Below are 27,131 nucleotides of genomic sequence, written 5' to 3'. Positions count from 1 at the left end.
GGCTGCTAAGTGAAATCAGTTTTATCAATTCATGATTCATTGATGATCTCACAAGCAACATTTTTCATGAATGGTTAAAATGAGTACAACCGACTGGAGAGCATTCATCAAGCTGTTTAAGCACTATATCAATTTACTGCACTGGGAATAGGACGAAAAAATAGATTTTCAACGAACCCTTGCTGTGACTTCTGTGTGTAGCACGTGAAATTTCCTCGTTTTTTTCCACGTAGTAAGCACTAGGAAAGCTGACCCTTTACACAGATACTGCCGGCGTGTTGTTTCAGCTCGTCTCTGTCTTTTAGAAAAGTTGAATGTTGATGAAGATGTCTTCCTTCCTGTCACCAACGTGCATACCAGGTTTGTAGTAACAAGGTGTTCTGGTATAATACTAATAACTTTTTAATCAAAATGTTTGCTTGTTGCGTGTGCATGCACTAATGTTTTTCTAAGGTTTTTCAGGTGTTTTCTAAAAGCGGCTGGATGGCAAAGCAGTTCTTATTTTTTTCTTCAGATACGAGGTCGACAACTTTTAGGTAAGTATTCAACAAAATTATGTTTTTCACAATAATAAAGCCAGAAAAGATGTGTTCAGTGAAAAAGTTCAGTAAATTAAGAACAAAAGATTATGACAACAATAATTGAAGAAAATTATCACGGTATTATTCAACTCGATATTAGAGTAGCAATTTCGGTGTGTCTCAAGTTATTGTTCAAAAGTAAGGTGGGGCTTGCTGATATTTGATTATTTGTTTAATGATTGTTCTAAGTAAACAATAGCGATCATGCCCATCAAGTTATATGATTTTCGAAATTTTCTATAGGGCGTCACTATTTTCCGTAAAAAAGAAACAATCTCATCTTGAAAACGTACGCTATCTTTATGTGCTCCTCTGATTATACTACATACAGTTCAATTAATTCAGCTATCTAGCTCAAAGCAGAAACTAAATTTTTCTTGTATGTTATGTGGTGCTTAGGATTTCTTATATCTGCTAAATTTTCTACATTTCGCAGCCTCTACTATTTCTTCATCGGACATCCCTGTACCTTCCTTGATTTCATCTAAGAGGTCAAATTTTGTCTGATTGCCGAAGAGAAACTGTGCGCCACCGCTCAGCTCGATGGAAACTTTTGGAATAAAACTTTGGGCTTCATCGTGGATTCCGTTTGGAACACTAGATCCATCACCACTCATTGTAGCTGAGAGTAAAAGAGAACAGCAGCAATAGTTCAGTTGAACAAAAGGGTTCAATTCATATATATCTGAAAGGAATATATACAAATTATACGGATCTTTTGTGATCTATGCTCGCTCTTGTTACACTTTCATGTCCGATTAATTTTGACAGTGTCTATGGTTTGAAAGACCAAGAATATTGTTCCTTGGTTCAACTTTTCAAACACTTCTCCACAAAATCAATTATATCGTTTTCATACAGAATAGATTTCAATCATTGATCACCCACCAATGACGTCACTTCTTAGGTTCTAATTTGAATGAAATTGTGTTGCTACAGTCATGATAAATTCAATAATTCGTTAAAACATTCAAAAGGAAATATTTAATTCCAGCAGCGAAAACAAACAAAATAATCGAAAAATCAACTTCAATTTGATAGGCTAAATTTGAATCTTCTCGCCAAAACCAATGCTAACAACTTCAACGCCTCAGTAACATACTAACACGTATTAAAAGCTAACAATTTGTCAGTTTGAAAGTTTCGGATCCATTATTTAAGATTTTGGGATCAATATCAAATCGAACAAAAAATTGTCTTCAGAAATTAAGATTCATAAATACGGAAAAACGTTAATTATTTCATCGACCATAACGTTTTGCCATTCACAACTTTACTCTTGACGCCCAGGTTGGTCATCGTTTCAACCAGAAGTTTCACCAGCTCAATTTTGTCCAATTCAGGCTTGCTCTTTTTCACTTTGATCAACAGTTCACCAGTTGACGTTGGTTTTCTCTTCACGTACTTTTTAATCAGCTCCTCAAATGAGTCTCTGAAAAAACATTAATTTAACAGACAAACTTCCACAAAGTCAGCTGAATAAAGAAAGACGAGAGCATCTTTTTGTTGGCAATAATTAGATGAGTTCCTTTCTCAAATTCCTCGAAGCAATGAGTTTCATATAACGCTAAGCGGAACTAGTTAATAAATAGTTTGTACATATTTTTAACATTTCGTTATTCAATTTTTTTTCATTATTTTGAGCTTTTTGTTTTCGTTGTTTAAATAATCGGGGATAATCACAGTTTAATCAACGTATATTTGCTCGCTTGCATGTATCTAATAGTTCAAAACAAAGAAACATTGGAAAATTACATACCCAGAAGACTTGCTGGTGTCAATTTTGGATTTCTTGGCATCTTTTGGCGAGTCAGTTGATGCCTTTCTTTTCCCACCTGAAAATAAAATACGTTCATAAATAATTAACTTGAGCAATTAACGTCGGACGATTTGCGATCAAACAATGGACAATCTCAAATTTGAACAAATTTTGTCGTCTCTCTGAATTCAAGCACCAGATATCGCATCGACCTAATATTTTGGAGGAGGGTAGTGGTACCTAGGTTTAGCCATAAACCGCTATACAATAACTATCGTCAATACATGAGCTGGTTGCACTTCTATAATGCGCACTTCGAATTTGTTTAGATACACAAATAGATTTCTTCGCGTTATTTCTCTATATAATTGTCTTAATTGGTCAAACGCCATATGCTTAAATCTCTAGTGCTAGAAGCGTTGCATCATGGCCTTAAACAATCAAAAGACACGACACAGGGCCGAATCGCTAAAAAACTTCAATCAGTCATTAGAGACAGTCATTCAGTCATTCGACGATCTTCAGAGACCATTAAGCTAGATGAGCACTGAAAAAGGGATTTATTGCTCTCAGGTTTCAGAAGCTTCTCCCCTTTTTTGAAAAGTCGAATCGCAGAAGACCAAAAGGCCCGACACAAATAGTAAACATAAACCGACTAATATCGGAAGAATTGCTCTCGAACGACAGGCGGGTGGAAAACATTTGAACACGCCGGTATTCGAACTATTGAACTCCCGATCCCTAACCAGAACCACTGCCCAGTCGGCTATCTGGCCCTTCTTGATGCTATATGTCATTCGATTTTATATTAGCAACAAGCTTTATTTCGGAGTGAGAGCAATTAATAACTTATTATATTCGCAATAAAACGTAATATAGTTTTAAAATTTTAGTCCGAAAACATATAGAAGTCCAAAAACAAGATAGCCAAAAATGAAGCGGAAATAGATATTTCCAAAAATCAAATATTTCGGTAATTAACATGCTTTTACTGTCTCAAATACCAACTAGAGGCAACAGTTAACACTTTTTTCTAGAAATTTAAAGTTTTTCGACAAAATTTCCAGAATTGTACTTTGCATAACCAATTTTTGAACAAGAAGCAAATCAGATTTTCTAAGCACACAGAGCCTAAAAATCTACTTTTTAAAATCAACCATGAGCAATGATTTGCTCGATGTAATATTCGAGAGAGTTCTCAACCATTGGACTATTGGGGGAGTAAAGTTTTCTTTATTTATACACCCAGACGGGAAGCTCCATTTTCTGCTGTACAAGTTTAGTCGAAAAGCCTTCACCTGAAGCAACAAGTTCTCGTGACTGTAGGGATATTGCAAAAATGGCAAAACTCGGTATCTTTTACTACGGCCCAATTAGTTTATTCTCAGTGAATTGCTGAAACATTGCTTACACTATGATTTTATGTCATCTCAGCCGCTTCGATGAAATGTACACTTAGAGTGGAACTCTGAGAGAGGTTCTCAGCGACTCAATGTCATCGAGGTTTCTTGAGGCATATCCACTTTTTGAGGACGAAAAGTTCAAATCGTCACACGGTAAACCAAAACATTGCATGGAAAAAGACCACAAGACGAACATAATTGCTACAAATTTCGTTTGAGAGCAATTAAAAACTATGACCCTGTTTTCAAAATTTTCAGAAAGAACAAAAAATTGCATTAAAAAGAACAAAGCCAGAAGATTGCTGGAAAATAGCCTCCGCTGACCTCATTGACCGCCTTTGGGATTAAAACTAAGAAAAAAATTTTAAAAATCGAAGACAGTCTTAATCTATTTGCAAAGTGAAAAAAGTGTTCTAAATTCTTCAGCAGTTTAATTAGATTGCATAAATATGGTGAACTCTCTTTTAAAGTGGAGAGCAAAATGCTTAATACTAACGCGGAGAGCAAAATGCTTAATACTAACGCAAGTTAGAAGTATACTCAAAGGAACTTTCATAACTTATCGCACGAAAAAAAGTTGACGACAGCCAAGTTTTCTGTTAAGTTTCAAAAAGTGTTCTAATAAGTCTCATTACATTTGAAAAAAAAAATGTTGAATTGGCGGACAATAAACTTTATACTAACACCGATTAGCAGTAGACTCAAAGGAATTTTGATAACTCAATGCACTAAGTCTGAAAACATTAAATCTTATTCCCCGAGCTTTAAGTTTATCCTGTTTTTTTTTTTTAATTTTTTGACTTCGCCTACTGACATTAAACGTATTTGATTAAGTTGCCGAATCAATTTAATATTCCATTCAGCTGAAACAGAGAGTCAAACGTGGTGACTTAAGTAAAACAAAAAAGTTCACGCGAAAAAAACACATAGAAGGACAAGTTCTGAAATACAATCCACAGAACTGAATCTAAAGCTGAGAACTAATGTACCTGACCAGCAGTTCAATTGAAAGTCCCAGCCAAAAAGACAAAACCTCAAAACTTAAACCAAAATAATCCAAACACAGCCAGCAAATTGCCGGAAAATAGCAACCGTTGACCGCTTGACGCACATTGGGATTGAAGCAAAAAAAATTAACAGAGAAATTGAGAGAAATTTTCTAAGTGTCAAAGCGGTTTCATTTGGTGTGTATATACTGCATATTCGGTTAGATTCTAAAACTACACTAAATTCAGCTTCTAACCTGAAGACTATTGAGCAAAATAATGAGGTCAATTAGCAAACGCTTTAATGAACTTTGATAACCTAATGCACTAAGACTGAATGACAGGGCTTTATTGGTTGCTCCTGTTCTTTTGATTTTGTACTTGACATTGACCGTTTTAACTACATTACGCAATTCAATGAGTGAGACTTTGAAATTTATTCTGTTGAAACACTGAGTGAAGTAAGTCAGAATTCAAGTCTGAAGATCATGTCTTATGTTATAAAAAAACGTGATCAACAGGAAAAGCGAATTAAAAAAGGAGAGCCCTTAAAAAATAGCCGTTGAGAGGCCGACGGCGGCTATTAAAAAACAATTGCTAAAACTCTTGAAGCTTTTACCCTGAAGGCCAAACGTGATACAATTCAATATACTCATTAACACACACACACAAGCCTTGAAAGAGATGTATTTGCCACCAAAGGTAGATAAACTCGAGAAATAAGACAAATGCTTCAAAAAAACTGAAAAGTGCAAAGTTTAAAGAAAGTTTAAACTTCGGAGAAAAAAATGTTCAAAGCCAATTTTGTCGCTGCAGTTCTGTCATGAAACCCATCTGCAAAATATAAAAAGTTTCACGCGCCAGTTAATATAGTTAAAAGCAGAAAATGACAAATTCAAAAAAAAACAAACATCCAGAACCCCTGATTCGAGCCCTAAATAGTTTCACTGTCTCATTAAGATCGATAATCCTGGAACATGAAGATAGTTTTCAGAAAAATTGAAATTTTTCAATTTTATCAAAAAATTGCAAAAAAATCGAAATATTAAAATATTGATAACCATGCCATTAACTCTAGCAACCTTGCAGTAACTTATTATCAACCCTAGAAGACGTTCCTAGCCCCTGGTAACGGAAAAACTCTGAAAACTATTTCATTGTCACTAGAAACTATTCATAACATACTAGCAAACCCTATAGGAGGTTTTATTGAGGAAAGAAATACTAGAAAACAAAATTTTCATGTTTTTTGATGTTTTTTTTGAAAAATTACTAAAATTCGTGATATTAACATCAGTAAAAACATTCCATTTCAACTAGAATCTATGCAGAAAACTATTATCAAACCCTAGAGGAGGTTCCTTGAGTCTGGAGAAACAAAATGAAAAAATTCCAAAATAACTTGAAAAATTGCAAAAATTAGTATCATTTTCGAGCTCATGTTTATAAAAGCAAAACATAAAGCTCATAAAAGGGTCATTAACAGTAATTATATCTTCTGATCTTTATCAGCTTCAACAAACATCAATTCAAGACAAATCGAAAAAAAGTAAAAAAAAAAGCACCATTTTAGCTCAAAAACTCTTAAAAATGACCATTTAATCTCGAATTTAGACTTTTCTTAAAGCTTCAGCAGTCTAAAATTTTCTTTATGTGTTGAAAACATCAGCCGAAGGTAGGATTCGAAGCTCGACCTCCTGAGTCCCATTCAATCACCTCGGCGGAGGTATTAACCTTTCAGCTATCAGGACCTTGTCATCTACTCTCTAACAATCGATTTTTTAAGCAACTTTACTTCGGAATGAGCAATTGAAACGACTCAAAAATCAAGAAGTGCGTGAAAGTCACTTGAGAAGTCAAGGATTATTCTAGAAGAAAAGCGCAAAACGGTCAAGCAAAAAAATTGCATTAAAAACACGTATAGGATAATTGCTTCTCATTCAAGCATTAAAAAAGACAGCGCGCGCCAATACAATTCAAATTCTTTAAATTGTAAAAAAAGAGCGCCGTTGAGAGGCTGATGGCGGCTATTAAACGCAGACTAAAATAATTGCTCAAATTTTGGTTCAGAGCATATTTCTTAAAAACTATTATGACGATTTCAAAAATTTCGGAAAAAAAATTGCAAAATTGTCATTTTTTTGTTTTATGACGAACCCTGTATTTTACTCTCGTTAGCCGTCTCACATTTTTTAAAAAAATGAATCTAATACTTTGAGGAGGGGGGGGGTAAATTTGATCAAAAAACCATGTCGCCAATAAAGGCTGGCTTCACTCCACTTCATTTGAAGAACATTAAAAAAACCACCGATCAGAAACAATATTTGCACATGGATACACATACGACTACAATAATTGTTTCAAGTTTCCTTCAAGGGCAATTAAACAACCAAGTTAGCTTCACAATCCACTTAGGAGATTAATAAGAGATTAGTTTCACGGGAGATAAATAAATTTGAAACTAACTACTCGTGGATGGCTCGGTAGATTTAGCAGAAGAAAGGACGGCGGCAGTTTTGATTTGTTTGTCAGTCATGTTCGAATTATTGTTGGCAGAAGAGTTTGATGATTTGACAGAGCTACCATCCGATGAGTTCTTGTCACCTTGGCCATTATCTTTCTTCTCTTTGCCACTCAGCTTTGAGCTCTAAACAAAATATTTTCGAAAAAAAGCTTCATTTTCATTTCATTATCGAGTCTGGCATCAAAAATTCCTATTAATTAATGCTTTCAAATGAAGTAAGGCCATAAGGTTATTTATCTACAGGGCGTGTTTGGTGAACATTACAAGAATTGAATTTACAATTTCAATTAAATTTACCCTGTTTAAGATCATCGAAACCGATTGGTGCCAAAACAAGCTCATTCAAATTGAAAGGGTAAACTGATTACCTTGAACTTAATTAAACTGAATAATGAAAAAAGAGGAGCTCTTACAGCTAGGAATAGTACAGAAGTGACTTGGTCCGGGTCTTCATCAGAGCTGTCGTCTTCGCCTTCGCTCGAATCATTTGGGGAGGAATTAGCAGTACCTGCAACAATGAAAAATGAAGTTCTTCCCGTTCAATGATAACCGTTTCTGCTTAGTTCCATGAACTGGAACGGAATCTCAGAAGGGAATCTTTTTTATTAGTTGATATTTATAATGCAGGAACACTCTTTCAAGTTTGAAAATTACAACATGCACACATGCCTAATTGGCAGAATTCGGAAAGAACGTGATAAATTTTACTCGTATTTTTTCAAATAGAACTTTTGAAGCTTTTGGATCACTTTACAGTGTCATTACGAAGTATGTCTGGTTATAGTAGGACACTTTACTGTACCCTCCCTCTCTCCTCTAACTTGCTTAATATGGAACTGACCTTTCTTTCGCTTGGTTCCCTTTCCAGATGACAAGCCGTCATCTTTGCCTTTTCCTGATTCATCTTTTTTCCTCTCCTCTTCCTCCAACCTTTGCCGCTCCTCCTTGAAAACAAAAATTACGTCTTCAAAGCACATTAAAATGGCGATCCTGTAAACTAGTCATAAATGTTATCTTTGAGATTACGTAAAATCAAATTCAATTTTTAATAATTTCTCTGTAAAAGAGTTGAAGGATGCTAATTTCTGATCTAATTTTAAAAGATATTGCAATGACAGTTAACCGCAGTAAGTCTTCTTAATTGATTATTAGTTCTTGATCTGGTGTTATACCTCTTCCTGTTCGTCATTGAGTAGACTGTGGTTGTGGCCTGTGCCCTCTATCACATTGTCCATCTCTGCTGGCACCGCCTTCTTGTCATCTGCCAGCGTCTCATCTTCATCCGGTGACTCGTCCTCACTATAACAAAATGAAATTCCCTCGTTTCAATTTCAGTTAAATTACACTTACAAAACTTAGTTTTGGTCGAGGTCTCAATTCTAACAATGTCACTGCTTTTGAACGGAAATATTTCGTTGGTTTTGGCCCAAATCACACGTTAAAACAACTGGCAAATGTCGGATGAATTACCTGCAAATTTCTTCACACAGACGATTAAATAAGACAAAATCAGGAACAAGTTCAAAATCAGGAACCAAAAAATTGCTACACTAATTGATTAAGAGCAGTTGAACATTCATTTGTTCTTTTCATTCTCGAAATATCTAAATTCAGACAGAAACAACCACGTTTAAATAATTACATGCAAGCAAAATTTACAGAAAACTAAACACGGCTCAACAGCTCAACATAGCTTTTGATTGAATCAGGTGAAGACAGAACAAAAGCCAGAAAACTGACGTCCGTTTTCTTTCCAAATTTCGAAAGAAATTGCAAACATAGCAAATTGCCGGAAAATAGCCGCTGTTGGCCCGTTTGACGCACATAGCGATTGAAACAGAAAAACATTAAGATAGAAATTGACAGAATTTTTAGAAGTGTCGAAGTGTTTTTATTCGATGAGTGTAAATTCTGCATATTCGGTTAGATTCTAAAATTACACTTAATTCTGCTTCTAAACTGAAGACTTTTAAGCATAATACTAACGCCATCTAGCAATCGCTTTAATGAACTTTGATAACCTCATGCATTATGACTTAATGACAGCGCTTTATGTTTATTTCGTTTCTTCTGATTTTGCTCTTTTGACTTCGACCGTATTCACTACATTACGTAATTCAAACCGCGAAAAAATTTGAAATCCATTCAATTGAAACAGTGAGTGAGGTAAATCAGAAGTAAGCTTGAAAATCGTGACTTATGTAAAAGGAAAAACGTGATCAAAAGGTAAAGCGAATTAAAAACATAGCAGAACAAGTACTGACTCACAATTCAAAGAATTTTCATCGACTAAACAAAAAATAGACCTAGAACGGACTATGAGTGCATTGGGAAAACCATTTCTAAAAATCAGATAGAACAGCAAGTCAATGTCAAAATGCTGCTGTATGTGAACAAAAAACCACTAGCGAGAAATATAAATTTGGTTAAAGCAAAAACTAGGTCTAGAATGAACTATGAATGGATTTGAAAAACCATTTTAAAAATCCGATCCAATAATTCGAAAAAACAGAAAAAAGTGAAATTGGCGCAGGTGAGCAAAAAAAACCACTAGCGAGAAAGCGAATTTTTGTTCTAACACCGTTTTCTCACTACTTTAAAATTGGAGTATAAAAATTTCACGCCACAAAAACACTCGCTTTTTCACTCCACTTCCTGTTTCGACGTGACCAAAATCACTACTCCATACTCCAATTCGACTTGAAAAATCAAAAAAATGTGTGAAGAGATCTTAAAAAAAGACCCCAATACAATTCAAATTCTTTGAATTGTAAAAAAGTAGAGCGCCTAAATAATACCCGTTGAGAGGCTGACGGCAGCTATTAATAATATACACCAGAAACAGTGTAGACAAATAGGTAAATTTCAATTTCAAACTGGGTGCTAAAAAATTAGCAGTTGCCCTAGAAAACATTTTTTACCCGGTAAGAAAACAATTTTTTACCCAGTAAAAATGAGTAAAAATGACATTTTATTGGTTAATTCCCTTTCATGTATGTTTGTGCTTATATATGTAGAGTTGCAGGATAAATAACATAAACCGACTTAAGTTGGACAAATTGCTCTCGAACGACAGGCGGGCAATCAATTTCAGGCGCTGTAGTCTTGATAACTTTTTCTGTATGGGTCCAAAAACCCGACCAGGGAGGGATTTGAACCACGGCTCGGCGTGCTCGAAAGAATAACTTGAAATTTCAATCATCAAATCGTTTTTATTTTAAGCGTGAAAAAGTCGCTTGAGAAGTCAAAGAATGTTCTAGAGCAAAGAGAGCAATTAATAACTCCACTAAGTTCTAATAGCGACTAAGATCAGTCAGAAACAAACAATGTACTTGTACAATGAGTTCAACTTAAACAAGTCATCAAATGTATAATAAGGAACTATCTGAAGAGTGTCACATTATATGAAAGGTTTACTTTAAAATGATACTCCGTCTTTGGACAATAATAACCAACTCTGGACAATAATAAAACAATTACTTACAGCATTCAAACGACAGAAAAACGGTCACATGAAAAAGGACGGATCTTTTCTGTTTGTGCCCCCCCCAGTACGTTATGCGCCCCCCAGTTACAGAGCACGTGTCATTACATAGTAAATCATTATGTAAGAATATGGCACGTGCGTCTGGGGGTTGCAAATAATATGCGCCCACTAAGCTGGGGGGGCACAAACGGAAAAGATCCAAAAGGACCAACAGGAATAAAACAAGAAGACTAGCGTCGTAAGAATTGATCTCGAAGGACTAGTGGAACTTCGAATCTATTGAAGCCTGCTTCAGTCGGGTTGGGGTAGCATTTATTGTGGGGAGGGTTTACTAAGGGGGGCTTCAAGAGACGTCATCAGAGGTTATATGCAATTATTAGGATTTCAAGTGAAAAAACACCAACTTCGGATCACTTTTGTGTTGACTTAGTTTTAAACTGTTGCCACTTTGGCAGCTTAAAAGTGTGCATGAGAGAGAAATTTAGATCACGCAAAAAGTCGAGGATGTAGAGGTCACCCGAAAGGTCTAAAAGGTCAAGCAAAAATATTGGTTAAGTACGTTTACATAATTGTTTCAAATTTCATTCGAGAGGAATTAAAACGCGGAATTAAATTTGAGAGCAATTAAAAATTAACAAAAAACGAGATTACAGGAAAAAAAATTGATCGACTATAGTTTTTCTGTTTTTGCTTTACTTTGTCCCATTGTTGCAATTGTCATTGTTAACAAAAAAAAGGCTGTAATATTTTTCAGAGTCTCATCTTTTCCAGAGGTTCTCCTAATTTTTAAATTGGACATTTCAGTACTGACTACAATCGCCATCTTACACCAATTTTCTGGCGTCGAAAATATTGTAGGAGCTGGTTTTACTTCTCAATTAGCTACAAAAATTGACGCCATGGCAAAACTGACTCGTTACTATATTCCGATCATCTTTGTTCACGCAGGAAATGAGCCCACATCCTGAATTAGTTCCTCCAAGTTGGGACACGGGGGTCAGATGAGATTATAATAATGAGACACCTACGTCACACCTCAGCCTAATTATTCAAACAGATAATTTTGAGGAAAAATTGATATTTCCACAGGGTATGCTATTTCACCTTAAATCACTTTTTCACCAATTGAGAATGTTTGATGCAATGCAATGAAAAGCATCTAGACAGTTGAAACCATCCATGTTTCACAAAAAAAATTGTTTTCTAGAAACGTTTAAATTTAAAACCGAAGAGGTTACAATGATCAGTTGATTTTTTTTGCTTTTTTAGCAGTAATGACTGGGCATCAAACCTAGGTGAGCTCTCAGCCTCATTGTAGTCATACTCCAATCCCTCTTCGTCACCATCATCGCTTTCCTCTTCAACTTCTTCCCCCTCGGGATCCTCTCCTCCCCCACCTACAAACAATTATCATTTAATTAACTAATTGCATTGTAAATACAATAATACGATCCCTTTCCTCCCATACTCCATTGCTGAACCTGTTTGGTCACGGCTTTAATCATCAACAGGAAAACCGATACATAACCGGCTAATGTCGGAACAACTGGCGAAGGGTAGACTTTCGGAGTCGCTAGCTTTATATTAAGGACCCTATCTTCACTAGGCGGGCGGGGGTATATTGAATAGTAAAACAAACTATATACAGCGCAAATTTTCACCGGGAACAGAATTACTATTACAAAGCAAAACGTTGGAATACTACCGGAAAATAGCCACTGCCGACCCCTTTGACGAATATTGGGATTAAAACATAAAAAAATTAAATTGACATTTTCTCCAAGATTCAAAGAGGTATAATTTGGTGAAATGTGCAGTTTCTGTCAGATTACACTTGTATACTTATTTTGGCTTCTAAATTGAAGGCTAATAGGCTTAATACTAATGTCAGCTAGCAACCGCTACCAGTAGTAGTAGGTTATTAGGGCTCATAAAGGCAAAGCGAACAGTTATTTTTGAGACAAAGCTAGAAGACCACAAAACCGGGAAATATTTCAATATCCTTGAACAATTTTTGGAAAGAAATAGTTTAAAAGTCACAAAACCAATGCTGTGAAATCCAATCATTTATTACACTCATTTCAACCTCATTCACAACCAACAAGACTTTTTAGTTATTATTCTCATTGGTTGTCAATGAGGCGGAATCTAATTGATTTTTATTACTATTAAACCTTTTTTCTAAATTAAAGAATTTTTTAGTCTTGACCGTTTTTGTTATTTTTCCAGCGGTCTTATTTTTTGTCTCAATGAAAATAGTTCCCTAGTTCCTTTGAACTAATGAGACCAAGTCGTTAAACAACTAAATGAACAATAAAAAGGGGGTAAAAAAACGTCTCTGAATACTTTTTGAAAACAAATTGTGTCAAAGTCATAGGACGCAATAGCTAGCAAGTTAAACAACCAATTCCATCAAATTAGGCCTAGTTATTATTCCATAGACCTTTTGTTAATGATATTGAGTGTGAAGACAAACAAAAAACGAATATACTCATTAACTGGAGAACACTAAAACATGAGCAAAAACAACTTAAAAACTAAAGAATTGGTTTACTTATTTTATGAAAAATTGGCCTATTAAACCATTAATTTTTTGGTCAAGTAAAAAGTCCCCTGATACAACTCTAAAACGATTGAACATCAAAATGTAATCTGAAAAGTTCAAAAGCAAAAAACACATAACCCACTAACGTCGAGGAAATAAAGAGATACTAGAACTCAAATTAACCATTTGAAAAAAAAACAGCTTTCGAAATCCAAATTTGTTTAAATACCGATTTCGCAATTAAAGTTAATTTGAAAAAAAACTTCAAAAAAAAAGTTTTTGCTTTCAATTTACTATCCTAGCTAACTAAAGTGCAACAGTTTACTAAAGTGCAACAGTTCTTAAATACAGACAGCACCAATACAGTCTAAATCATTAGGATTGCGAAAAAGAGCGCCTAAATAAAAGCCTTTGAGAGGCTAACGGCACCTGCTAAACACCTAAAGAATCTTTAATTTAAATGCTAATATGAATTGAGACTACATATCGAAACTATTCTTGTGTCCACTAGGCTCGTAGTGTTCAATTGGTCTGCTGGTCAAGTCACTTGAAATTTTTCGTTCGATTATTTGGATTGTAATTCAGGACTTGTCCAGCTATGTTTTTATAATGGGCCCAGCACAGAAAACAGCTGGCAGATTGCCAAAAAATAGCCGCAATAGCTTCGCAGATCTGCAGCCTCAAAAAGAGTAAACATAAACGTCGGACCGAATTGCTCTCAAACAACCGGCCAGCGGTTGGCTTCGTCCGTAGCTAGCCACGATTTAGTGAGGCTAGCTTTAGCTTAATTGAATGGGCTTGGGGTGAGCGCAGCAGGTTGGGGGGGAGGGGGGGCACCGGTGAGAGGGGTTTTTGGCGGCACGGGGTCCCGTACGGCCTGAACAATGTGCAAGGATGGTGATTGGTGGTGGGGGAGGGGGGTGTGAAGTCCGGGGGCTGATGTGGGAGGGGGGGGGGTTGTTGGGGGGGGGAGTGTTGTTGGGGGGCAACCTCTAAGAACTACCATTCACACCATTAGCATAAGTCTCCAAAACAGTTTCTGTGAATCGCATACTTGGAGACTAGTGAGCTGAAAGGCTCTAAACAAACTTAATACCCGCTGGGCGCTACATTTTTACTCCGTTTTGAGACAAAAAGTCAAATGGGTCAGATGAAAAATCTCATCAGAAAGACCGAGAGTACTAATATAATTGCTACAAACGTCAATCAAATCATAAGGTCATCAAAACCACTATACAGACTAATTTAAACCAAAAAAAAACATCAGAATGTAAAAATCTTTGAAAAAGAACACAAAAACTGAAAGCGTCAAAGCGGGAAATGCATATTTACTGGTTAGTGGGGTTTAGAAAAAAAACACTTTACCCGAAAACGCTAAGTGAAACTTCAAAAATAGCTTAGAAAAAGACGCACATGATCAAAATGATTGCTCGCTTAGGACAATTTTTTCACGCCATTTCTCACTCTCAAAAAATGCGGTATGATTACCAAAAAAAACTGTTCTTTGCTCTTCAAATCGAGTCGTAAAAAGACCTAATACAATTCGAATTCTTTGAAATATTAAAAGAGCGCTAAACAATAGCCGTTGAGAAGATGGCGGCGGCTATTAAACACAGACTAAGAGAATTGCTCAAACTTTGGTTCAGAGCATATTTCTTAAAAAACTTGAGAAGGTATGAAGGGGTAAAAAAATGAGGGATTACAAAACCCAAAATTTCCCTTCGCACAATAAATTTTTCTAAGCCGTGAAACGTAACCGACTAGCGTGATCGGCTTTGGTTTTCGCTAACTGAAGCACAGGAAGACAAGCCTCAAAGATAGAGAATAATAAAAAATTAGAATTAATGCTCTCGGGTTTTAGCAGTTTGCGCCTTTTTTTAAGATGCAAAGTCAACTTAAATCGCTCCAGCAGCCGACAGAATTTCGAGCATGTTCTAGATAAAACGGCAAAACGTTCAAGCAAAATTATGTACAAATAAAAAGTGATACAAGCTCACAAAAATTGCTTCAAAGTTCGTTCGAGAGCAATTGATCACGTACTCAGAAACTAACGAGATGCTTAGAGAAATTATTTTACAGAATTTCCTCACACACACGTCGTGCTACAACATGAGAAACACAACTTAGGTTAAGATCAAGGCGAGTAATGACGCACGTTTGAATGTAACCTCATTGCGGTCCATTAAAGCGCGTCAAAATATCAGGTCTTCTTTTTTCTAGTTCCCTTTAATCTTCAGGGAGGTGACTAGGCAATTCTAAACATTTGATTTGTCGCCATTATTTGCTTACATATTTCTTAACCTTAAATTGCCCGCCTTTGAGCGTTGTTTATAATATTGTCAGAGTACTCCTGACTCATGCATAGAAAAGTATGAATACTCAGACCATAGTGCTTCAAAGGTTTAAAAAACTATTTTTTAATCAGTGCACTTTAATAATGATGATGTATTAAAAATGAGCCATGAACTGCATACAACAATGCACATGATTACAGAACCAATATTTCGATATGATTATTATTTTCTGAAAAAAAGAATTCAAACGTAGACATCCAAAAACTTGCCCTCTTTCTTCTTCTTTTTGCCTCCGATGACTTTGGGTTTTTCATCTGCAGGGTCTTCAGCATCCTTCTTTGATCCCTTCTTTTTCTTCTTCCCACCTTCTTCATCCCCGTCCATATCGTCATCTGCAAAGCATAAGTGTCCAGAGACATTTCCAACCCACTATGCTGTTCCCCCACTCCGTTATATTAATTAATCTGATTGGTGATAAAGCAAGCATTTATATGCAAAGGTAGCATATGCTTTAAACGTTCATAGAGAAATATGCCCAGAAAGTCGGAGTGTGCATTTCAGTGGGGGGGGGGGGGGGGGATGGTTACTAAATATCCAGCGTTTAAGGGTGGGTAATCAGTCTGCATGACCTGTGGATTAGTAAATCCTGGCACATACAATTCTCAATCTGAGTAATTCAATGATTTTCCTCAACTTCAAAGGAAGTGGCTAAGTTACAAAGTGCTCAATTTTCATGATTAACACCATTTGATGATATGTTACGATATCTCACTTATTACAATCGGCTCAAAAAACAATATCCAGAACTGATATAATTCACAGCAAACACCATTATTAAAAGTTCTGCTACAATTTAAGTCAAAAAAGCTAAGGTGAATTAAAGAGTACAAACCATCTCCAGCTTCATCAGAAGAACTCATGAAATCTTCATCGTAATCGGATATTTTCTGAAACACAATTCACATCTATTTAAAATTGACCATTTCATACGGCCTTTTAACAACTACAACTTACTTCTCAAATTCCGCTATAGAATTGCATTTTCAATAACACATGACTTTTACGAAAAAAAAGCTAATAGATCTTGAGGACAAGGAAAAACCTTAGTTGATTCTTCGAAGTGTTAAACTTCTTCCGAAGCTCACGAAATTTTTACGAAATAATCGTATCCCCGCATAATTAAATACAATGGAGGCTGCAGGTTCTATGTTTAATAAGTCAAAGGCGGACTTATAGCGTGAAAGAGCGCTTCTTTAAAATAATTGACGAAACTTGTATCAAAAATTAGTTATTTGGAAACAATACAAAATTGTACCCACCAAAGCTGACGCTCCTGGCTTGAGTACATTTTTGTAGTAGACTTTGGATCCACTGCCCTTCTCTCCAGCAGCCAGACCCTTGAGAAGAGGGTGGGAACCCCCGGCTGCGGATATGCTGGCTTTCACCATCGAGTTCAAATTCATTTCAGAGGGATTCAGCCTAAAAGAAACATCACTTTATCAACTGAACAAGAACAAAAAACAAAATCTATTAGTTATTAAAAACATACATTAAAAATGCCGGAAAAAAGCATGTAAAAAAGACGTTATAAAACTCAAAAAAACCTAGGTTTTTCTTTCAATTGTAAATTTGACGAATACTACACAACTGAAATCACTTAGTATCATTTGTAAAAATATGAGGATGATTAAAGTTTCCTGTTCAAAAGTTAAGACATGAAAGGTCCAAACAATTTCATGCTGCGTTCTCAAAAATTCTGTTAATTAAGTTAATATCTTATTTTTGAATGCGTTGATTTTGTGACATGGGATTTTTATTCCATTTTCGGACGTTTAGCAACAATAGTGATCTGTCGCCATGTTTTGTTTGTTTTTGTTGCCGTGAAAGAAATTGTTTGGTTCTTCTGTTCCACTCAATTTGAAGTCGCTCAATATTATTTTATTTGCAAGCGGCCTAAAAAAGTTTGGTGCTCCCAGTGCATCAAGTCTGCAAGAACCTTAAAATATAAACTGCGATTGCCCAATTAGCTGCGAAATTGACTTCTGTGCGGTATAATACAAATAGAAACAAACACAGCTATAAATTCAAACATTTATTGACGCCGCTCAAAAAGCTATGTAACAAATATTCAGCAATAAATTAATAAAGCTTGTTAAAATTTACACCATAAATTTTTTTTATTAGGGACCTTTATTACATGAGTTCTCTAGACCTTCATCTACTTCAAATTAAACTTAAAATTTTAAGTGCAAAATTCATTTCGTTCAATGAGGTAAGTCACATATGACCCAAATCTAATCATGCAAATGACCTGAAAGATTTTTTAGACATCACGCGCGCAGAAGAGAGACATTCAGAAGTCACGTCACGCACGCAAACGCGATTAGTGAGACGCAGAAGTCGTGCCAAAAACTGACCTTTTCAGCTTTGCTTTCTGAGCAAATATAAAACCAAAAAAGATTGTCAAATGACAAAACAGCCGGACAAGACTTGAAACAATTCAAAGAACTTTGACTAAACAAAAAAAACACTGGACCAAGAATGGACTATGAATGGCTTGCGAAAGCCATTTAGAAAAATTCCACAATCTAAAAACAGTCAAATTGGGGCATGTAGACAAAAAAACCAAAAGCGAGAGAGCAAATTTATTTGTTCAAATGCCATTTTCGCACTCTACTTTAAAATTTGAGTGAATTTCACGCCACAAAACCACTCGCTTTTTCAAAAATCATGAAAACGTGTGAACAGATCTTAAAAAAGAAAGCACCCAATACAGTTCAAATTTGTTGAATTGTGAAAAACCGCGAATACCACAATACAGCTACGCTCAGCTTTCTTTCAAAGCTGTCTGCGCAAATAAATTTCTTTCCCCCCGTTCTTTGCCAATATATATACACTGTACAATTTCGGCTGACAAAATCAGGAGAGAACTCTTGACTCCAATACATTCACCATCGTTTCTGGTGGACTTTGAGATCTAACAAGCGATAAAGAGGTATAAAGCCATGAAAGAGAATGTTCAAATGTTCAAAGTCAACTTGCAATCAGAAATGCCCAGTTTTCAATAGGTCTTATCTGAGGAACACCATGGTTGACAGCAATATTTGTCAAAAAATTATTACTAATTTTAACGTATTGCGATCTAATTAAAGAGAGCAATTGTTGACTCCAAAAATTTGAGAACAAAGCCCGCAAATTGCCGGAAAACAGCCGCGATAGACGCTTGTGGCCTTCCATGGAATTGAAACAACTAAAACAATAAGATAGCCAGATTGACCACCAGTCTTTTAAAAAACCACTCGACTTTTTGAGTTAGATTAGGACTGTCATACATATGACACACATACGCTCTATAACGAAAAAGTCTCTAATAGACCTTTTTCAAAATTAAAAATCAAACTCAAGACTCTAATACTCAAGAATTAGGGCATATACGTTTGGCACTACTTAGATGTACACTATTGATCTTTAGCTAGTCAATGTTCATAAAATTTAAGTTCATTAGGTTACTTCTGAAGTCCTTTTTTGAGTGAGGTAAGTCATGTAATCGACCTAAAAACAGAAAAAATGACGTCACATACATATTTTAATTGCAAAGCAGTAAAGTCACTAAAATTGAAAAAGTCAATGATCGCAAGAATCAATGGAGACGAATTTAAAAAAACCTAGTGGGACAACTGCTGAAATCCAATCCAAAAAATTCAATGAAAAACTTAGAATTAACGTACCTGACGAGCAGATCAATCCCAGCCAAAAAGACAATTTCAAAAGTCGAGAAATTGAAATAATCAAACAAACTAAACAAAGTAATCATTTCTAAAACTCTTGAAGCTTTTACCCTGAAGTCCAAACATGATATAATTCAATATACTCATTAACTCTCGCACAAGCCTTGAAAGTGTTTTATTATGCACTAAAGGTATAAAAATATCGGGAAGAGAAATATGACAAATGCTTCAAAAAAAAACGGACAAGTGCAAAATTTAGAGAAAGTTTCTAAATTTCTCAAAAAGCTCAAAACCATTTTTTGTCTCTGGAGTTCTGTCATGTAAGCCATCAGCAAGACTTAAAAAATCTTTGGCCAGTAAAAGATGGTTTGACTCAGAAAAAGCCAAAAATTTCAAAATCAAAAACGATTGCAATTTTTTTTTTAAAAAAACTTGCTAAAATTCGTGATATTTGTATCTTCGGAACAATTTAATTGTCTAGAGAGTATCCAGTATCTCTAATCCAACCCTTATATAGTTTCACTAGCACATAATGATCAATAAATTTGAAACATGATAACTTTCAGAAACACTAAACAAATAAATCTTATCAAAAATGCTAGTTTTATTTTTAAAAATGGCTAAAATTCGTGATATTGAAAAAAGAAACTATTTCATTGCCACTATAAGCTATGCACTAAACAATTATCAAACCCTGGAGAAGGTTTGTCATTGCTAGGATGCACTATTGATCTTTAACTAATAAATGTTCATTGAGTTTAAATTTCATTAAGTGAGATCAGAAGTCACTCTTTTGTGAGTAAGTCAAGCAATTAACCTAAAAACAAAACAGATGACGTCACGCACACAAAATTTAACTGCAAAGCAGTAGAAGTCACTGAAATTGAAAAAAAATGGTCGCACGAATCGTCGATGGAGACGACGAAATAAAAAATACAACAGGACAAGTCCTACGTTGACGTACAATTCAAAGAATTTTCAAGGACTAAATAAAAGGCTAGACCTAGTAGGGACTATGAGTGAGCTGGGAAAACCAATTATAAAAAAACAGATAAAAAATATTTTTAAAAACAGAAAATCAAAGTTAAAATTCAGCATGTGAACAAAAAACCACTAGGGAAAAAGTGATATTTGGTTTTTAATTAAAAAACTAGGCCTAGAATGAACTATGAATGGATTGGGAAAACCATTAAAAAATCCGATCAAAAAAAAACGACAAAACAGCAAATCAAAGTGAAATTTTTGCATGTGAACAAAAAATCATTCTCACTCTACTTTAAAATTAGAGTTTAAAAAACTCACGTCGCAAAACCACTCGCTTTTTCGCTCGACTTCCTGTTTCGGCGTGACCAAAATCACTACTCCAATTGGACTTCAAAAATCATGAAAATGTGTGAACAGATCTTAAAAACAACGTAGCCAGAAGAATTCCGGAAACGACTCGAAGGAGAAAATTGTCCATACTTATGACTTAACAACTAGAACAACTATTGTCAACCCTAAACCTCCACTAATGCCATAAAAAATTGAGGAATAATAGAAACGGCATTCAAAAACAAATTGAACAAAAAAACTAGAAGAAAAACTTGATGAATTTTTTTAAATAGTTCAAGGAAACGTAAAGCCGAATAAAGTTCCTTTGAAATTATAGCAATGAAAAGCTCGCAAAACAATGAGCAAGTCAGAATAAGCTAAGAAACTTGTCTAAGATTAAAAAAACTGAAAAAAAAAGAAAGATGGTTTAAAATTTCTCAATTTTTCTGACATTTTTCCTAAGAAAAAAATGTTTTATACCAACAAAACTTTAATCAATTGGTATCTGAAAATTCCTTAAATAACAAGCTTCCATTCAAATCCCACATAAATCAGTAAAACAAAACATAGCTGGCAGATTGCCAGAAAATAGCCACAATAGATTCGTAGATCGGCAGTCTAAAACAGTAAAAAAGACAGACCAAAAAAATTCGTCTTTTCATTGAAGGCTGATCTGTTATATTTTGATTAAAAATCTGTATGTTATTGCTGCCTCTATAAGCTGATCTCAAATAACCTTCATTTAGAGTGACACACACCCATTTAACCTTATCTCTTTGAATTAAAGTAAATAAAAGTCAATTTCAAATTGAGGAAGTCATTTTTGAGTGTGAGGTAAGTCAAGTGTGACCAAAAATTTAATCAAGCGCATGAACAAAAAAACTCGCTCCACTAAGAGCGAAAAATGACGTCACACATGCAATTCAGTTGATATTGCATGAACGAATGAACAAAAAGTGGCTGTGACGTCATATGGTCGTAACAAAATTCATGACGACGAAATAAAAAAACCAAGAGAAGGCCAATAATAGCCCCAGCTATCGCTGTGCGGCTATTAAAAAAACAAGCAAAAAATCAAACTTCGTCTAAAAATCAGCAAAATTGATCAAAAACCTCCAAATTAGCATTAAACTCAAATTAACTACATGTTCCTATCCATCAGTTACTATCCAACAAGCCTAAAACTGATACAATATCATAATCAAACCTCGTAACCATCAGAAGTTGCAAAAGACTGCTTTTAAAAACCGCACGTGAACAAAAAAAAACAAAACCGCACGTTTTGTTCAGCAACAAAATCATTTCACGCGTTTCATTTCCCGTTTCAAAAATTCAATAAAAATGCCTCTTCGAGTCGTAAGACAGCGCCGCAATACAATTCAAATTCTTTGAATTGTAAAAACCACGATGTCCCCAATAATAGCCGCTATCGCTTCGCGGCTATTAAATGTTATGCGATAAGGAGTTTAAAGATGGCTGCAGTTTTTCTATTAATTTTAAAAATTTTCAATTACTATTTCTGTGAGATAGCACACCGGCTTACGAAACTTTGCTCATGTTAGGAAAGGGAGTTTACTTGCTGATTGCTGAATTCTGTTCCTCGTCATCCTCCGCCTGTTCGTCTTTCAATCTCTTTTGCAACATCAAGTTGAAATGGTTCAGAATCTTGTCACGCCTAAATACATATTTTTTCCAAAATTAATATCTTAATAACTTATGAATTCCAGTAAGATTTCAAAGCTTAGATTAGGATCATCATGAAATTTCAGAAGTTAAAATTTAATTTTAACACCAAAAGGTCAATTTTTCGATAACAAACACCAAAACTTTATTTTTCTGATAAGAAACAATAAATTATCAGTTCTCCTCACACCTGTAGGTGCTGCTTTAAGACATAGTACTGTTTATAACAAACCATAAATTGCAACTACAGAATTTGAATTGAAATTGAAGAATAGTTCTAAAAGAAAAGTTCATGCAGTGAAAATAAAAGTTACCTACTGAACTCCTCCTCTGCTTCTTCGTCATCCAGTGTCTTATAGCTGGCCACTGTTGTGGCTCCAAACCACGCATTCACTGGCAACATTTGGAAACTACCCGCCGCTAAAAAAATATTTATCAATCACTCTGTCATCTCTTAAGCAGTAGCATTAGATAAAATAAGATTCAAAATTGCGGTTGAAACGCACGCGAAATAAAAATTGATTGTTTATAGTTTAAAGAAAATATCAAAACTGCGATTGTCAATTTGATTCGATTTGGTAGTTAGACTTACCCCTACATTATAGTGAGTATAAAGCAACTAATATTAATTCCAATGCATTTATCCGTCTTTTTCAGATGATAAAAAATTCTTTAGTAAAAACCAAACATAACAGAATTACAGACTGACGTCGGGCGAATTAGAGGAGGAGAGATGGTGATCGCTGATGATGGCGAGCTTGCCGAGTTATGGGTAATTGGGGTGGAGTGAAGTAGTGGTTGGGGGTTTAGTGCGTGGGAACTGTCCTTCAAACAATAAATTTACGTCACTTAAAAACTTTGGTTGAATCGGATACTTAGACACTAGTGAGCCGTTAGGCTGAAAGAGAACCTGATACCCTCCGGGCTTTACCTGTTTATCCCGTTTTCAAGACAAAAGTCAAATAGTCAAACCAGAAAACAAATAGTCAAACCAGAAGAAAAACCGCGTTCGCACCAGCAGGACTAATAGAAATGCTACAAACTTAGTTTGAGAGCACTCAAAAATTTGAAACAAAAACTTGCTTATCTTCATAACAAAACTAAGATCTAGATATATAAATTTTAATTCAGCGTTACCAATGAAAAACGACATTAATTAAAAAGAAATCAAATGAACTAGCAGAAACGCAACAGAACATAAACGAAGCCAAACTTGCCACTAGAAATCAAAATATCACGCCTCGAAAAGAAATCACCACTGACAGCGAGAACGATCTTGCAGTCTACGGAGCAGATCTTCCCCACAGCCAACAGTTAAGCAGATTTCAAAAAATATTTGGCATGCATGCGGAAAAACCCACTAGCTCCTGAAATTGCCTTTTGACAAGAAAAAGGAAGAGGATAAAGAGGAGAGCGCCAAACTGTTCAATGAATTTTTTGCAAGTGTTTCATAAACAAAGTGAACTAAAAGTAAGCAATAGCTATCCTTCTGGCGAAATTAATCCCGCCATATTCGACAAAAACAAAGTCATTGAAGAACTAGAAGAGTTGAACATTTGCAAGTCAACTGGACCGGACGGTATTGGAAATAAATTTCTAAAACAGGCAGCCAAGCCACTCAACAATTCCCACCATACTCTCTACCAGACCACTATATACAAAGGCTCATTTACTGAACAGTGGAAAGTGGGCCAAATAATTCCTGCACACAATGGAGGCAGCAAGATCGACGTCACCTGCTACCGACCTATTAGTCGGTGTTGTGTCTTCAACAAATCGTATCCCTTTGCTCAAGCTAAATTTCACCCAAGTGAATTTGGATTCCGATAAAGAGGTCAGCGACATTGCAAATGCTGATCTTTCCAGACAAAGTGTACAAACTATACGACGATGAAGCCGTAAAGGAGCTAGAAATAGTCTACCTTGACCTGACAAGAGCATTTGATACGGTGCAACACAAGGCACTCATCCATAAGGTACAAGAGTTTGGAGTTGGTGGGAAACTACTAAGACTCCCAGCTTCATAGTTCTACCAGCGCAAATAACAAACCCAAGTAAATGGAACTATCAGCTTTCCTGTCAGTCACCGTTGAATTCTATAAGGCGCCTTGCATGAACCTTTACTGTTTCCAATTTTCATCAACGACTTACACAAAGAACTAAGCAATGTCTATGGGTTCGCTGACGACTTAAATCTGACGTTGACTTAAAACTCCACACAAAGATCCAGCAAGGCGCTTCGCTCACTCTTCTTAATCAAAAGGAGCCTGTCTCAAATTGCAGAAATGAACTCAAACTGAACGCATATAAAGGATACATAATGTCAATTCTAAGCTACGAATCGCCCATTGCGTATTTGAATGTGGTCACTGAACAAATTGGAATTCGTTCAAAAAACAGCTACCAAGTGGTTTAATGGTAATAGTGTGACATAGAAAGAGAGGCTGAAAAATTGCAAGTTCCTGCCAGTATCACTTTACATAAAACTCTACGATATCCTTTACCTTCTTGCCTTAATCGAAGGAAAACATGACATTGATCTGACATTGTTTGTTTCACGACAAGCTATGCAAATAATGCGACAAAGCACCAGGAGTAAACCGGAGACAACTTCTTTGCCAGATCAAGTTTCCTGTTCAATAATCTGTCAATACACATTAGCAAAATACTGCCAACAAAGTAACCCTTATAAAAATACTCTGGAGCCCTTTATAGACAACATGATGGAAACGACCTCTGCGCCTGGAGACTATTCTGCAGATGCAACAATTGTAACCCAAACGGAAAGCTCACATCAATCAATACAAACTTTAAATTCAACTGAAACTGTTCAGGGGGCAAATCCTTGGGTAAAATAAATCCTATTCTACTACTATTACAGGCATCTATCAAGATTTAAGAAGAAAAATGGGGCCAACTTTGGCAACCTTTCATTTGACTTTCAGCAATTAACTGCTGCTAATTGAGTTTAGCTGCTTAAAATTGAGAAAGAACGATTAACTCGAAACTACAAAAAGGTCAAGCAAAAATTTTGAACAAAAACTTTGTTCGATAGCAATTAATCACAATTTTCATCGAATCAATTGAAGTAAAGATTCATGGTTGAAATCAGATCAAGTATTAATCTGTACTTCAATTGATCTTATAAAAAATTGTGATCACAATTGAACTTTTATCGAATGCAGAGCAGGAAACGAATGCAGAGCAGGAAAGACTGACCACACTGAAGTTGCTGCCTTTGTCATATTACTTCGAATTGCATGATCTATTAATGCTCATCTCACTGCTTAAAGGATCTTACAGTATAAAAATACCCATTAAAACAAACAATAATGAAGGGTTGTTAAGCACACGTCAAAACGAGCTAATAACAATTAATAAAACAAGAACAAGGAAGGCTGATGAAAACTTCTGGAAAAGAACCAGTTATTTACTAAATATAATACGAAAAGTAGGGAACGTCGATCTCGATCAAATTGATAAGAAATATTTAACAAAAATATACTGGAACTACTTCTTCAAAAGTTATTCGGAAGTCAACTTATGTTCCTGGGCTTTCAACTGCAGCTGTGGACATTGTAACCCGGTGCAGAAGCTCAGCTCAGTCGTTATATGAAGGGTGCAAACCCATGTGGAAAGACCCACAGAAGCCTAAACTCTCTCTCTCTCTCTCACTATCAAGAGAAGCACTTCTGATTAAGTTTTATCATCTGAAATAAAGGTAACTTAGAAGTAAAATCGAGTAAAACTTAGAAGTCAGCCCGCTTTACATCAGCCATCAAGCATCGCTACGTTACAAAATTCACAAAAGCCCGTAATATAGATACGGCAATAATGGGACAGAGGGAACATTTTTTGAACAGTTAGAGACGCTGAGATAAGTTCATACCTGTAGATCCATCAGCTCCCGGAGCAGCGGGGTTTAATGACAGGATAAAGTAGCTTGAATGCTGATCCACGCCGCCTTCCTTCTTCCCCACATACCTAGATGTTCAAACGAAAACGTATCAGCCCCAAAATGTCGACATAATAAAATAGGGATAATTTTCGTGTAACTTTCATCAATCGAATATCGTTCCTCAATATCTTATTATATGCCAAATTACATACTTTTTGTTTTGTCCAACTTTGAACTTGATAGGCATATCTTTGATCGAATATTTTTTCCTCATATTCATTCCCCGACGCCGTTTCCAAGCTTCATCTCTTGCCTTTTTGCCGTATTCGCTTCCGGCTCCGAATTCGGGCATGTCATCGTTTTGACTTTGATATTCCATAACCCTCTTCATTGTCAAATCGCGCGAAGCAGTTACGTCTTTCCATTGCGAAAAGTCAACCGGAGTAGAAAACTTCAGAATATTGTAACTTTTTCGCGTATTCGTATTCAAGAAGACTGGATAACGGGTAGTAGTTCCTTGAATTTTCTCTGCATCTCCTGGGCTGTTCTCCGTCTTTGTAGCGTCAGCCTTCGCCTGCATAACTTAATTTTAGGTCCAAAAAATTGCAAGGCTTACATACATTATAGCATCTGAATCAGAAAATGAGAGGACCCACATATAAAAATGAGGGATTTATATAAGATATATATCGAAAAATACTATTTGAAAATTTATATCTAATTTGACTGGTAAAAATAAACTCCAATTCTGGGTTTTTAAATAAAATGACTTTTCAAAAGAAAGAAAACGCTTCAATTAATTCAAAATTAAGAAAAAACATTGAATTCAATTTCGTACATTTTTTTGCATGAACTTCGAATTTTCATCAGCCGGAATCTCACTATATTTGATTTTCAATAACCTAACTACAGATGCGTTCAGTAATACA

General features: G+C 35.5%; 3 protein-coding genes across 5 annotated transcripts in view; all 3 read right to left on the bottom strand.

The window, feature by feature from the left end:
- Positions 1-27,131, bottom strand: part of LOC142337879 (importin subunit alpha-3-like) — a 249,192-nt gene that overhangs the window by 136,122 nt on the left and 85,939 nt on the right. The gene's annotated exons all lie outside the window — the stretch shown is intronic.
- Positions 1-27,131, bottom strand: part of LOC142337883 (ubiquitin-related modifier 1 homolog) — a 126,429-nt gene that overhangs the window by 13,360 nt on the left and 85,938 nt on the right. Inside the window, exon 2 of the mRNA XM_075387494.1 lies at positions 1,051-1,268. Coding sequence (XP_075243609.1) covers positions 1,051-1,198 — 148 coding nt within the window. The 5' untranslated portion in view covers positions 1,199-1,268. The remainder of the gene's footprint in view (positions 1-1,050; positions 1,269-27,131) is intronic.
- Positions 1,551-26,853, bottom strand: LOC142337877 (uncharacterized). Of its 2 annotated transcripts, XM_075387483.1 has the most exons (14): positions 26,415-26,853; positions 26,194-26,288; positions 22,619-22,724; positions 22,198-22,296; positions 16,899-17,058; positions 16,472-16,526; positions 15,849-15,971; positions 12,032-12,137; positions 8,426-8,552; positions 8,095-8,197; positions 7,667-7,761; positions 7,196-7,376; positions 2,341-2,416; positions 1,551-2,013 (listed from the first exon to the last, which is right to left on the bottom strand). In XM_075387483.1, the coding sequence occupies exons 1-14, from the start codon at positions 26,780-26,782 to the stop codon at positions 1,818-1,820; spliced, it is 1,890 nt and encodes a 629-aa protein (XP_075243598.1). In that variant the 5' UTR covers positions 26,783-26,853; the 3' UTR covers positions 1,551-1,817. The 2 variants fall into 2 exon arrangements, with proteins under 2 accessions (XP_075243598.1, XP_075243600.1); XM_075387485.1 differs by lacking the exons at positions 26,194-26,288; positions 26,415-26,853 and having other exon boundaries at positions 22,623-22,726.

This window comes from Convolutriloba macropyga, chromosome 4 (assembly GCF_964194025.1).
Source record: "Convolutriloba macropyga chromosome 4, txConMacr16.3, whole genome shotgun sequence".
NCBI lineage: Eukaryota > Metazoa > Xenacoelomorpha > Acoela > Convolutidae > Convolutriloba > Convolutriloba macropyga.
The sequence above is the reverse complement of the archived record's forward strand: the minus strand, read 5'-3'. Positions and strand labels throughout refer to the sequence as shown.

Bases quoted from the DNA above. Each gene is read 5' to 3' on its own strand.
- LOC142337877 (XM_075387483.1), bottom strand. From the start codon at position 26,782: ATGCAGGCGAAGGCTGACGCTACAAAGACGGAGAACAGCCCAGGAGAT. The intron at 15,972-16,471 runs GTTTGTACTCTT...TATGCTTTGCAG, and splicing joins TTCTGATGAAGCTGGAGATG to ATGACGATATGGACGGGGAT. The intron at 8,553-12,031 runs GTTTGATGCCCA...ATTTTGTTATAG, and splicing joins GAGGCTGAGAGCTCACCTAG to TGAGGACGAGTCACCGGATG.